The sequence below is a fragment of the Rhinoraja longicauda genome, chromosome 35 (genome assembly GCF_053455715.1).
Source record: "Rhinoraja longicauda isolate Sanriku21f chromosome 35, sRhiLon1.1, whole genome shotgun sequence".
Lineage (NCBI taxonomy): Eukaryota > Metazoa > Chordata > Chondrichthyes > Rajiformes > Arhynchobatidae > Rhinoraja > Rhinoraja longicauda.
The window spans coordinates 15,284,439-15,297,193 of NC_135987.1; the positions used below are offsets into that span (position 1 = coordinate 15,284,439).

Genomic DNA, 12,755 nt, shown 5'->3' on the forward strand with positions numbered 1-12,755 from the left:
CGCGGACAAAGTCACAAAGGTTCACCGAACATTCTTACCTACTGCCTGCCGCCGCTCGTGGCAGCACCTCCCCCCCCCCCCCCCCCCCCCCCCGGTCGGGACCCCATCGTTCTTGGTGCCCCCCCCCTCCCTCCCGGTCCCCCATTGTTCTTGTTGGCCTTCCTCACTAACAACAGAGCCAGATCTGGATCAGCAGGATGTCCAGACAATCACATGCCCGATTATTGGACTTTTACTGCACATTGTTTGATGGAATTGGTTGACGGCCACACAATGATCAGAAGTGTGTGAAGGGATCTTGTGCAGTGCAAAAACCATCTAATATCCCATCCAAAAGATCGCTTCTCCAATAACGCGGCATTCTCTCAGCATCGGCCTGAAGCATCGGCCTTGCTTTCGTGTTCAGGTCCACGGAACAGGATCGGAACCAACAAATTAGCATTTAAATGGCAAGAGTGCCAACCCCCTGAAAGCCAGCTCGGAGACTGCGATGGACAATATTGGGCCTCCATGCTCTGGTACTTGTGGAATCTATTTATTGGTGGAATCCGATTGCCAGTTGATCTCCCTGCAGTGGCATCTTCGCATCGATGGGTATCGAGGACAGAATGCTTCATGGTCTTACCACTGTCCGTTGAGCTGCCCGAGGTGTTTTGCTTGGCATTTTCGTGCAGTAGTTGGAACCAGTCCCTGAGTCGATCACCAAGATCTGCAAGGTCCTGGCCCGTACACCCGGCTAGATAGAGAGAGGGGCAGAGAGCAAGAGATAAAGGAGCTGTGTGCGTTTGACAACCGCACCCACGTTATGGCAGCACAAGGCATCGGAGAGGGAGCAACGCAACCCTTGTCCACTGTTTGGAGACATGGTGGACGGGCGAGGGAGGAACTTTGGGACAAGATGGCACAATTGGTGATGATGCAAAGCAAGCCCAGTGGCTGCCTGTAGAACAGCTTGCCTGATATTCATATCTATTGAATTAATACAGCAGGCAGACGTTGCAACTAACATTGAACATGCAACAACTGTACTGCACCCTGAATTCTGAGGTTTCGCAGCACTGAGTGTCTGTGTAGTTTAGTTCAGAGATACAGTGCGGAAACAGGCCCTTTGGCCCACCGGGTCTGCATCGACCAGCAATCCCAGCACACTAACACTATCCTACACACACTAGGGACAATTTACGTTTTTACCAAGCCAATTAGCCTACAAATCTGTAGGTCTTTGGAGTGTGGGAGGAACACTGTCTGTGAGGAGTTTGCACGTTTTCCCCGTGACCCTGCGTGAGTTTCCATAAGGTGGACCAATATTCCCTCTCAATATGTACTCAAGTTGGCATGTCATTCAGTGACTGTAACTTGCTCCTAATTTAGGTGGTGATGGAATGGCAAGTAATGCGAGGAGAATAGGTGGCAGCAAAAAATAGTGGGAGAACGGGATTACTCTCTCTCTTTGACGTAGGCACAATGGGCTGAATCGGCTCCGATTTTAAAAGGAAATATGGAAGTCTACAATACTTTTGAATAGTGAAGGGCCTGGATAGAGTGGATGTGGAGAGGATGTTCCCACTAGTGCGAGAGTCTAGGACCAGAGGCCATAGCCTCCGAATAGAAGGATGTACCTTTAGAAAGGAGATGAGGAATTTCTTTAGTCAGAGGGTGATGAATCTGTGGAATTCATTGTCACAGAATGCTAGGGAGGCTGTGATTGGATATTTTTAAGGCAGAGATAGATAGATTCCTGATTATACGGGGGTCAGGGGAGAAGGCAGGAGAATGGGGTTGAGAGGGAAAGATAGATCAGCCATGATTGAATGGTGGAGTGATGGGCCGAATGGCCTGATTCTGCTCCAATTTATAAGAAAATAACTGCAGATGCTGGTACAAATCGATTTATTCACAAAATGCTGGAGTAACTCAGCAGGTCAGGCAGCATCTCGGGGGAGAAGGAATGGGTGACGTTTCGGGTCGAGACCCTTCTTCAGACTGATGTCGGGGGTGGGACAAAGGAAGGATATAGGTGGAGACAGGAAGATAGAGGGAGATCTGGGAAGGAGGAGGGGAAGGGAGGGACAGAGGAGCTATCTGAAGTTGGAGAAGTCGACGTTCATACCACCGGGCCGCAAACTGCCCAGGCGAAATATGAGGTGCTGCTCCTCCAATTTCCGGCGGGCCTCACTATGGAGGAGGCCCATGACAGAGAGGTCAGACTGGGAATGGGAGGGGGAGTTAAAGTGCTGGGCCACCGGGAGATCAGTTGCGTTAATGCGGACCGAGCGCAGGTGTTCAGCGAAGCGATCGCCGAGCCTGAGCTTGGTTTCGCCGATATAGATGAGTTGACATCTAGAGCAGCGGATGCAATAGATGAGGTTGGAGGAGGTGCAGGTGAACCTCTGTCTCACCTGGAAAGAATGTTTGGGTCCTTTGATGGAGTTGAGGGGGGAGGTAAAGGGACAGGTGTTGCATCTTGTGCGGTTGCAAGGGAAAGTGCCCGGGGTTAGGGTGGTTTGGGTAGGAAGGGACGAGTGGACCAGGGAGTTGCGGAGGGAACGGTCTCTGCGGAATGCAGAGAGGGGAGGGGATGGGAAGATATGGCCAGTGGTGGGGTCCTGTTGTAGGTGACGGAAATGTTGGTGGATGATATGTTGGATCCGCTGGCTGGTGGGGTGGAAGGTGAGAACGAGGGGGATCCTGTCCTTGTTGCGAGTGTGGGGATGGGGAGCAAGAGCGGAGCTGCGGGATGTAGAAGAGAATTTATATCCAATTTATATCCACCTGATTCCCTTATACTTCATGTTCCCTAATGGGCAAGACCCTATCAAGGGCGGCACGGTGGCGCAGGGGTAGAGTTGCTGCCTTACAGCGAATGCAGCGCCGGAGACCCGGGTTCGATCCCGACTACGGGCGCCGTCTGTACGGAGTTTGTACGTTCTCCCCGTGACCTGCATGGGTTTTCTCCGGGTGCTCCAGTTTCCTCCCACAATCCAAGGACGTGCAGGTATGTAGGTTAATTGGCTTGGTAAATGTAAAGGTTGTCCCTAGTGGATATAGGATAGTGTTAATGTGTGGGGATCGCTGGTCGGCGCGGACCCAGTGGGCCGAAAGGGCCTGTTTCCGCGCTGTATCTCTAAACTAAAACGAAAACGAAACAATTGCAGCATTGAGCAACCTTAACATCCGAGCAGCCGCAGCCCTGTATGTTTACACGAGCAGAGACCATCAGGTCCTTGGCTATCGCCCAGCCATCCAAGGGCTGCCCGGTTAGCACTGGCCCTTTGTGCCTGTGTCTGGCATTCACCTGGTTTGTTGCCTGGATCAGAGGTGGAGGTGCTTCCAGTTGGACATGGACACTTGCCTTCGCACTGCAGGCTGAGCTGTTTCCCAGTCAGACATACCTGCAGCTCCAGTTTACACTGCAGAGAGGGGGAGGAGGAGAGGGAGAAAAGGAGGAGCAGAAGAAAGCCAGGAGATAAAGAGGGATTAGAAGCAGGCAATGCGATGATCTCACTTGAACAATATCCAACAACATGCACAGTTGATAATTGTACAACGAGCTGCCGGCTGATTCATCCTTTTAATTATTTCCTTTCAATGTTCGCCTTTTTCTTTCCCCAAAGGTTATTTTCATTTTAGTTTGATGGAATGGCATTGGACACATGCCCAACACTGCCTGGATAAACAGAGCAATCACAAGATCATAAGTGATCAGAGTAGAATTAGACCATTCGGCCCATCAAGTCTACTCCGCCATTCAATCATGGCTGATCTATCTCTCCCTCCCAAGCAACCAATCCCCTGAAATCATTAGCACAAAACATGGGGCCCAATTAAGAAAAATAAGATGGCATAACTTAAAAATAAGGATGGCTCTTCTTCACGTCAGATCTGGAAAATACATTCTAGGGAATGAAGGTTTGAGATTGTCAAATCAATTCACAAACTGGCTCAGTCTCACCTCAGACTGTATCCCAATCCCACACACAGGTGACATTTGTGGTTTTGCGGGTCAAACTTTGTGCCTTATTATTAGAAGGCTGTGGGTTTAAATCCCAAACTGGGATAGTTTCTTCCCAGCTGTTATCAGGCAACTGAATCATCAATCAATAGTCAATAGTCAATAGTCGTTTATTTGTTACATACACATAAATGTGTAGTAAAATGAAACATTACCCGCAGTTGAACAATAAGACCAATAAGATTAATCAATAAAAATGCAATAACACATACAATCACAAACTGACACCAAACAAAAAGAAACATCCATCACAGTGAGTCTCCTCCAGTCCCTCCTCACTGTGATGGAAGGCCAGAATGTCTTTTTCTCTTCCCTGCCGTCTTGTCCCGCGGTCAGGCTGTTGGAGTTGCCACGTCGGGGCGGTCGGGGCTCCCGATATTGAAGCCCCCGCTGGGCGGTGAAAAAAAATCCCGCGGCCTATTTCAGGCCGCGCCGGATGGTGAAAGGTCCGTGGCGGGCCGACCCAAGCCCCGCGATTCGGGGCGGGCGGACACGTTGCCTCTGCCGCTGCCGGAGCTCCCGATGTCGGCCCCCATCCAGGGGCCTGCGGGCTTCCGACGTCCACGCGGCCCGCGCCGGAGCCTCCGGAGACGAGTCGCAGCCGTTCCCGCAGCATTCGCAGGCAGCCAGCGCCGCAGGTGGTGAGTCCGGACCGCGGGCTCTGCGAACCAGAGACCCAGGTGGTCCCAGGTGCATGGCCGGTGGTAGGCCGCAACGGGAACGGAGACACGATACAGAACAAAGGTCGCGTCTCCGTTCTGGAGAGAGAATGTTACAGTTACAGTTCCCGTTCCCTCCCACCCCCCCCCCCCCCAAAACATAACATACAACACTACATCATATTAACACTACAATTGAGACAAAAACAACAAAAAACACAAAAGACAGACGGACTGCAGGCAAGCCGCAGCTGCGACGGCATCCTACCACAACCAGAGAGCAGTGCTGAACTACTATCTATCTCTTTCGTGACCCTTGGACTATTCTTGATTCGACTTTGTTGGCTTTGCCTTGCACTAAGCGTTATTCCCTTATCATGTATCTTTACACTGTAAATGGCTCGATTATAATCATGCATTGTACCTCATGTCAATAAACTAAACTGATGGACACTCTTGAGACTTGTCTTACAGTACTGAGGATGTTTAGCATTGTTCACGGCACTGCCTTGTTAAATCTCATGGGCGGCACGGTGGCGCAGCGGTAGGGTTACAGCGGGCGCTGTCTGTATGGAGTTTGTACATTCTCCCCGTGAACTGCATGGGTTTTCTCCGGGTGCTCCAGTTTTCTCTCACACTCCAAAGACGTACAGATCTGTAGGTTAATTGGCTTTGGTAAAATTGCAAATTGTCTCCAGTGTGTGTAGGATAGTGCTAGTGTGTGGGGATCGCTGGTCTAACAATAACCAGTAGAGCTGGGGGTCAGGTTGCAGGAGATTATGGGACAAGGTTGTACAAATCCAGTGAAGGAGTTTAAAAGGATTGCTATGACTGTAAATCTAAAATAAAAATAGAAAATACTCGAAATATTGTTCTGGGGTTGGTCACATCTGGGGGAAGAAATACAGAGTGAATGTGCCACACTGACGTGCAAGGCATGTCTTGCTGCTCTGCATTTTGCAACTGCTATGTCCTTTTGTCTAGGTTCTCACTCTCTTTCTGCTCCCAAACACTCATTGACTAGATAACCCTGTTTACTGCTCATCCCAATGGTCACCATGTCTTACTGTACCAGAGACACCCCTCCCTGCAGCCCAGCAAGCTTCCCTTCCCAGACCTGACGCCAACGTCTTCAACCTGAAGCGTTGACTCTGTTTCTCTTCTCACAGGTGCCGCCTGACCTGCTGGGTTTTTCCAGTATTATACGCTTTCGTATTCTATGAGGGAATTTTAAATTGGTCCACGGGGAGTTAAGTATTCCAGCAATGAACAGCTTTGAGTAATGGAATAAATTCAAAGCGGTGATCACAACAGAACACAAGCCTTTCAGCATAAATAACAACAGATTATAAAAATCTATTCTTACAAACAACCACTACAAACACCAACTGGACACCAAACAACAAATTGTCTTGATTGCACTCGGGACTTGGGGTTTTAATTTAGTTTTGCATTAATACTGTTTTTTTTGTTATCAAACCTGGTTTAAAAAAAATAAATTCATGTTATCTATTGAGTACTGTGTTTACAGTCCTGTTAATCCTATACAAGTATGAATTTTATTGTTCTGTTTTGGTGCGTATGACGACAATTGAACACTTGAAATATTCACAAAATGCTGGAGTAACTCAGCGGGTCAGGCAGCATCGCTGGAGTAAAGGAATAGGTGACATTTCGGGTCGAGACCCTTCTTCAGAATTTGAAGAAGGGTCTCAAACTGAACCATCACCTACTCCTTTTCCCCAGAGATGCTGCCTGACCTGCTGTGTTACAATAGACAATAGACAATAGGTGCAGGAGGAGGCCATTCAGCCCTTCGAGCCAGCACCACCATTCAATGTGGTCATGGCTGATCATTCTCAATCAGTACCCCGTCCCTGCCTTCTCCCCATACCCCCTGACTCCGCTATCCTTAAGAGCTCTATCGAGCTCTCTCTTGAAAGCATCCAGAGAATTGGCCTCCACTGCCTTCTGAGGCAGAGAATTCCACAGATTTACAACTCTCTGAGTGAAAAAGTCACCAGCATTTTATGTATATCTTCGGTTTAAACCAGCATTTGCAGTTTCTTCCTACACAATCTTGAAATATTAGCTTGAATGCCTGCTTATGAACAACAACACTGTAGGAAATGCTGCAGCTACCCACCATTGTTGGAGTAATATACTGTGCTTTGCGTGGAAAATGGCAAGTTTTGATATGGGCTATCCGCACAGCAACTCTCGGAATGCGACCATTTTGAGCACCATGACCAAACCAAGGCCTTTCTGGTGTTGTCGAGACAAAAAGCCTTTCAGTTCATTGTACCTGATTTGAATGTTGGAAAAAACTTTACCTCCTAACTCACCTCGTTATCATTTTACCCAGTTTGTTCCCTAGTTATTTATCCAGTTATCTTTGGAAAGCAAACATTGAATGTGTTTTTGCTGCCCTTTCATGCTGGGTGTTGCAGTCACAGCAAATCATAGAAAAAGAGACCCACCAGGGAGGTGTATGTGTGTCCATCTGTGCCGCAAATAGGGGTCACTTGAACGGCTTGGCATGGCCTGCAGGGACTCCCTCCTTGTTCCATCGACGACTGCTTGATTCTAAAGCACATAGAGAACCCACAGTGAGCAACTAAATGGCAACCAGAACTGAACACAATACTGCCGTCACGGTTGGCATCAGTGTTTTTTTATAGACTCTGTACAGGCATCCTCTGGAGGTCTGCTCCATTATTCTGTGAGCTAACGACAACGAGCTTTGCCTCAGCCCAGCAGGAACTGGAGCAAGTCCTTAATGTTCTCCATATATTCCACTGTAACAAGACACTTTGCATTTACAAGGACAACTATTTTCCCCACTGGGGTGACTTGGAGCATTAATAATTACAAGGATCAATCGAACCTGGTTCTAAAAGGATTCTGTTTTATTATCCGGGATCATTTCCATGTAGGTTATGCAAAGCTCAAGAACATATTCATCACTTAGCAATGGTCCTTTGTCAATTTTGTTAATTGAGATATTGCTGTTCACAGCAATATGTTTGCGTCTAAAGGTCAGGCTAACTCAAGATTTATCGTTGATAAAATGGTGAGTGAATCCAACCCAGACTGGATGGATGAAGGTTTTCCATGGCTGCTGAGGGTCATGTGGCAGCATAAATCACGCGCCCTACCTCCTCAGAGGTTAACTCCTGATCTCAAGCTGAGCTCTGGGTTGCCCCAGGCAACTGGGCGTAACTTCAGATACTTGAGGGCGATGGCTACTTATAGCGGATGGGATTTGCAATGGTGCAGTCGTGTAGGGTGAGTGTGAACGAGTCCCAGTTCAGGGGAACAAGCTTCTGTCAGCTCTCATTGCTGGGATAAACAGCCCAGTCACAAATGAGCCTCGGTGCTTTTTCTGTGGATGGAAAGGTGCCAGTAGACATCTATAAACTAAGACTCTCGTTTGTTTGTCTGTTTGTTCCTGAACTACAGCCAAAACGGTACATGATAGCGCGACAATTTTAGGCCCACCTTACTCACCGTCGTCCCTTTGGTGCTAATGGAAGAAATTTCATTGAAATCGGTGTTATATATTTTAAAGTTATTCACATTTTAAAGTTTAAATCTATCTCCAAGGGAGGAGGAGGGAGGGAGGGAGGGGGGAGGGAAGGGGGGGAGGAGGGAGGATAAGGGGAGTTGAGGGGGATGGAGTGGGGCGGGGAAGGGGGAGAGGGGAAGGGGGGAGAGGGGGAAGGATGGGAGAGGGAGGGGGAGGAGGGAGGGAGGGGGAGTTGAGGGGGATGGAGTGGGGTGGGGAAGGGGGAGAGGGGGAGGGGCGAGAGGAGGGGAGGGGGAGGGGAGGAGGGAGAGGGAGGGAGGGGGGAGGGTGGGGAGTGGAGAGGGGAGGGGGAGGAGAGGGTGCTGCACCAAAGCAGGAAAGGTTTGGGCCCAACGGGTTCACTTGGTCCTAGTGTCAATTAAAAATGAAGTCACATTTATCACAATGCATGTTCCCCAACATTAATATATTTTCTGTTTTGAGTTTGTAACAAATCTACTTTTAATTTAATAAGCAAATAACTAAAACGTATAAAATCAAATTAAAATTCTAAAAAATTGAAAATCGAGTTTTTTAAAACTTTTTTTGAGATGCTGGAACACTGTACCAGTGCACACTGTGACACAAAGGCAATGATGAACTCATGCACAAAACTCTAGTAAACAATCCAGTACGTGCTTCCCTTAAACAACTTCCGATGACAGAAACACGTCTTTAATTATGTAATTATGGAAATGTAGTCATTATTCTTTGGATGATGTGCATGAGTGTGCATGTTTATTCACGCATGTGTACCTTCACTGAAGGTTGTGTGTGTGCCATTAGTAAACTGTATATCATTATCAGGATGTGCATCATTATCAATTGTACGTCATGATTAAGATATGTTTTATTATCACTTGCGTGTGTATGTGTACGCGTTGTGAAAATGTAGGTCAGCATGGAGGCATCTTCGTGTGTGTGTGTGTGTGTGTGTGTGTGTGTGCGCGCGTGTGCGATTAGCTACAATGTGTAATTATTTACACCTGGGCCATAATTCTGGTTTTTAAAATGAGAACTATTTTCTGCACATTGCGTTAAGTGAAAAAATAAAAAAATGCAGGTGCTGGAAATTTAAAACAATCCATAACAAAATTTAAGGCGTCACGGTGGCGTAGCGGTATAGCTACTGTCTTACAGCGCCAGAGACCCGGGTTCAATCCTGACTAAGGGTGCCGTCTGTACGGAGTTTGTACGTTCTCCCCGAGACCCGCGTGGGTTTTCTCCGAGATCTTCAGTTTCCTCCCACACTCCAAAGACGGACAGGTTTGTAGGTTAATTGGCTTGGTGTAAGTGTAAAAATTGTCCCTGATGTGTGTAGGATAGTGTTAGTGTGTGGGGATCGTTAGTCGGTGTGGATTCGGTGGGCCGAAGGGCCTGTTTGCGCGCTGTATCTCTGAACTGAACTAAAAATTTAAAAAAACGCTGGAAATACTAAGCAGGTCACATTACGTCTTTGGGAAGAGAAACAGTTAACCTTTCTCCAGAAAGTCTGGCAAAGAGTGTCCGACCTGAAACCTGGTCTCCGTTTCTCTTTGCACAGATGTGGCCAGACCTGCTGAGCATTTGCAGCATTTTTTGGCTTTTGCTTCTTGCATGATGTAGCTGGGTTGGTGTGTGGCACGCTGCACACCATGGCTCACCTGTGCTGTAGCTTCTTGCGGCTGATGCACATGGCCTTCCTCTGGCCCTGGGAGATGCACACCTTGTGTCGACTGCACTTCACCTTCTGACACGGGTCCTTGGTGGGATCCAATGCTGTGGAGAGAACCGCACAACAGCTACTTCCAAACTACAGCAAAATGGCGCTGACAATCCCTGGCATCTCTTTCCTTTCCAGAAGCTGATCTCATGATGCAAACACCCAGGCCCAGTGCTCTTCCACCATTCAGCCAGCTTTGCTCTCCACTTCACTTTCAGTCACTGAAAGGAAGCATGCAGGTACAGCAGGCAGTGAAGAAAGCCAATGGAATGTTGGCCTTCATAACAAGAGGAGTTGAGTATAGGAGCAAAGAGGTCCTTCTGCAGTTGTACAGGGCCCTAGTGAGACCGCACCTGGAGTACTGTGTGCAGTTTTGGTCTCCAAATTTGAGGAAGGATATTCTTGCTATTGAGGGTGTGCAGCGTAGGTTTACTAGGTTAATTCCCGGAATGGCGGGACTGTCGTATGTTGAAAGACTGGAGTGACTAGGCTTGTATACACTGGAATTTAGAAGGATGAGAGGGGATCTTATCAAAACATATAAGATTATTAAGGGGTTGGATATGTTAGAGGCAGGAAACACGTTCCCAATGTTGGGGGAGTCCAGAACCAGGGGCCACAGTTTAAGAATAAGGGGTAGGCCATTTAGAACGGAGATGAGGAAAAACCTTTCAGTCAGAGAGTTGTGAATCTGTGGAATTCTCTGCCTCAGAAGGCAGTGGAGTCCAATTTTCTGAATGCATTCAAGAGAGAACTAGATAGAGCTCTTAAGGATAGCGGAGTCAGGGGGTATGGGGAGAAGGCAGGAACGGGGTACTGATTGAGAATGATCAGCCATGATCACATTGAATGGTGGTGCTGGCTCGAAGGGCCGAATGGCCTCCTCCTGCACCTATTGTCTATTGTCTATATTCATTCTAACCAAGGACTCATCGCCGGCCTCTTGCCCCCATTCCCAATCTCACGGCGGGCACTAGCTGCTATAAAGTGGCTGACAACAGGGAGGAAATATGGCCTACGTGGCAACTTGACCAGAGTGGGTGGACAGCAGGAGTGCCTGAGCCTGGTCACCGACATTAAAAGCATGTGAGGGTGACCCCACTATTCATAGCCACCTCCGACTGAAGTCAACCTGTGAAAATGAATTCAGGATTGGTGCTTCTACTTGTTTCTAACACCAGGCAGGAACTTCCCCCTTCCATTGCCTTGCCCTCCAGGTTCAATTTAATTCCAATTAATATAATTATTAATTTAAATATAATATAATTTTAATATACAGTATTTAATATAACTTTATTAACAATTAATATATTCCACATACCACCTTATATTTTAACCTCTGAGACCCGCTATTAATCTCACAAAACAAGACTGCAAGTGTTAAGTCTATCCTTTGGAGACAAAAGGAACTGCAGCAGGTAGACAGTCTGAAGAAGGGTCTCGACCCAAAAGGTCACCCATTCCTTCTCTCCAGAGATGCTGCCTGGCCCGCTGAGTTACTCCAGCATTTACAGTGTCTACCGTTGATTTTAACCAGCATTGTGCAGTTCTTTTTCCTACACAAGGAACTGCAGATGCTGGTTTATACATAAAGAAACAAAGTACTGGAGCAACTCAACAGGTCAGGCATCATCTATGGAGGAGATAGTCTAACTTTTATCTGTTACCAGGGCCTTCACTGTCCTCCCTTTCACTTCACTGCTCCAAAGGGTTGATGATGTTTTTTCCTTCTACACCTTGTCACATCTCCTCCAGTGCCCAGGTTTCCCAAACTGGATCCAGAATGTGTACACACAAGGTGAGAGCTCAGCGACATAGCCAGGATAGGGAAAGCAGGGAGTCAAGGCATAGCTGGGTTCGGACTCTTCGATTTTAATGACTCACTTCAATTGCAAAATAAAGGTGCAGATAATAATTGTGGATGTGATACTATGCTTCTGATGGTCTCAGGCACCCACTCAGGGGGTCAGGCATCATCTCTGAAGAAGATCCTGAAGGAGGATCTTGACCAAAAACCTCACCTATCCACGTTCTCCAGAGATGCTGCCTGACTCGCTGAGTTTCTTCAGCACTTTGTGTCTTTTTAGCTTTGTGTCTTGTTGCTCAGGCTTTTTATGTCTGTCCTCTCTTATGTTCCCCTCTCTTCCTTCTCTAGCCTCTGTAATCTCTCTTTTCACTAGCTCCAACCACTTAAGGGGTTGGACAGGCTAGATGCAGGAAGATTGTTCCCGATGTTGGGGAAGTCCAGAACAAGGGGTCACAGCTTAAGGATAAGGGGGAAGTCTTTTAGGACCGAGATGAGAAAGTTTTTTTTCACACAGAGAGTGGTGAATCTGTGGAATTCTCTGCCACAGAAGGTAGTTGAGGCCAGTTCATTGGCTATATTTAAGAGGGAGTTAGATGTGGCGCTTGTGGCTAAAGGGATCAGGGGGTATGGAGAGAAGGCAGATACGGGATACTGAGTTGGATAATCAGCCATGATCATATTGAATGGCGGTGCAGGCTTGAAGGGCCGAATGGCTTACTCCTGCACCTATTTTCTATGTTTCTATGTTTCTTCCCCCTCAATGACTCCCTTTGACATTAACTGCGGGTACATTTCAAGCTGTGATTCCCCACTTGGTGATTTGAGGTCTGACAGTGGTTGAGTGCTGTGGTGTCATTGACAGAAGCCGTGCAAGTGAAGAATTGACCGCTAGTTATTCCAGCTTTAATTCCGAAGCAGGCAATATATTTTCCAGGGTCTGGCTCCCTCTAGGGGATCTAACTTCGACTGATGAGAAAATGGACAAAGTGGTTTTTAAACCCGCATAC

At 47.6% G+C, this 12,755-nt stretch overlaps 1 protein-coding gene across 1 annotated transcript in view; it reads right to left on the minus strand.

Moving 5' to 3' along the window:
• The window catches only part of LOC144609999 (testican-2-like), a 78,199-nt gene that overhangs the window by 15,115 nt on the left and 50,329 nt on the right, over window positions 1–12,755 (minus strand). The window contains exons 3-6 of the mRNA XM_078428431.1: window positions 9,883–9,997; window positions 7,152–7,257; window positions 3,296–3,410; window positions 626–736 (exon numbers count right to left, since the gene is read on the minus strand). Of these exons, the coding sequence (XP_078284557.1) occupies window positions 626–736; window positions 3,296–3,410; window positions 7,152–7,257; window positions 9,883–9,997 (447 nt within the window). The remainder of the gene's footprint in view (window positions 1–625; window positions 737–3,295; window positions 3,411–7,151; window positions 7,258–9,882; window positions 9,998–12,755) is intronic.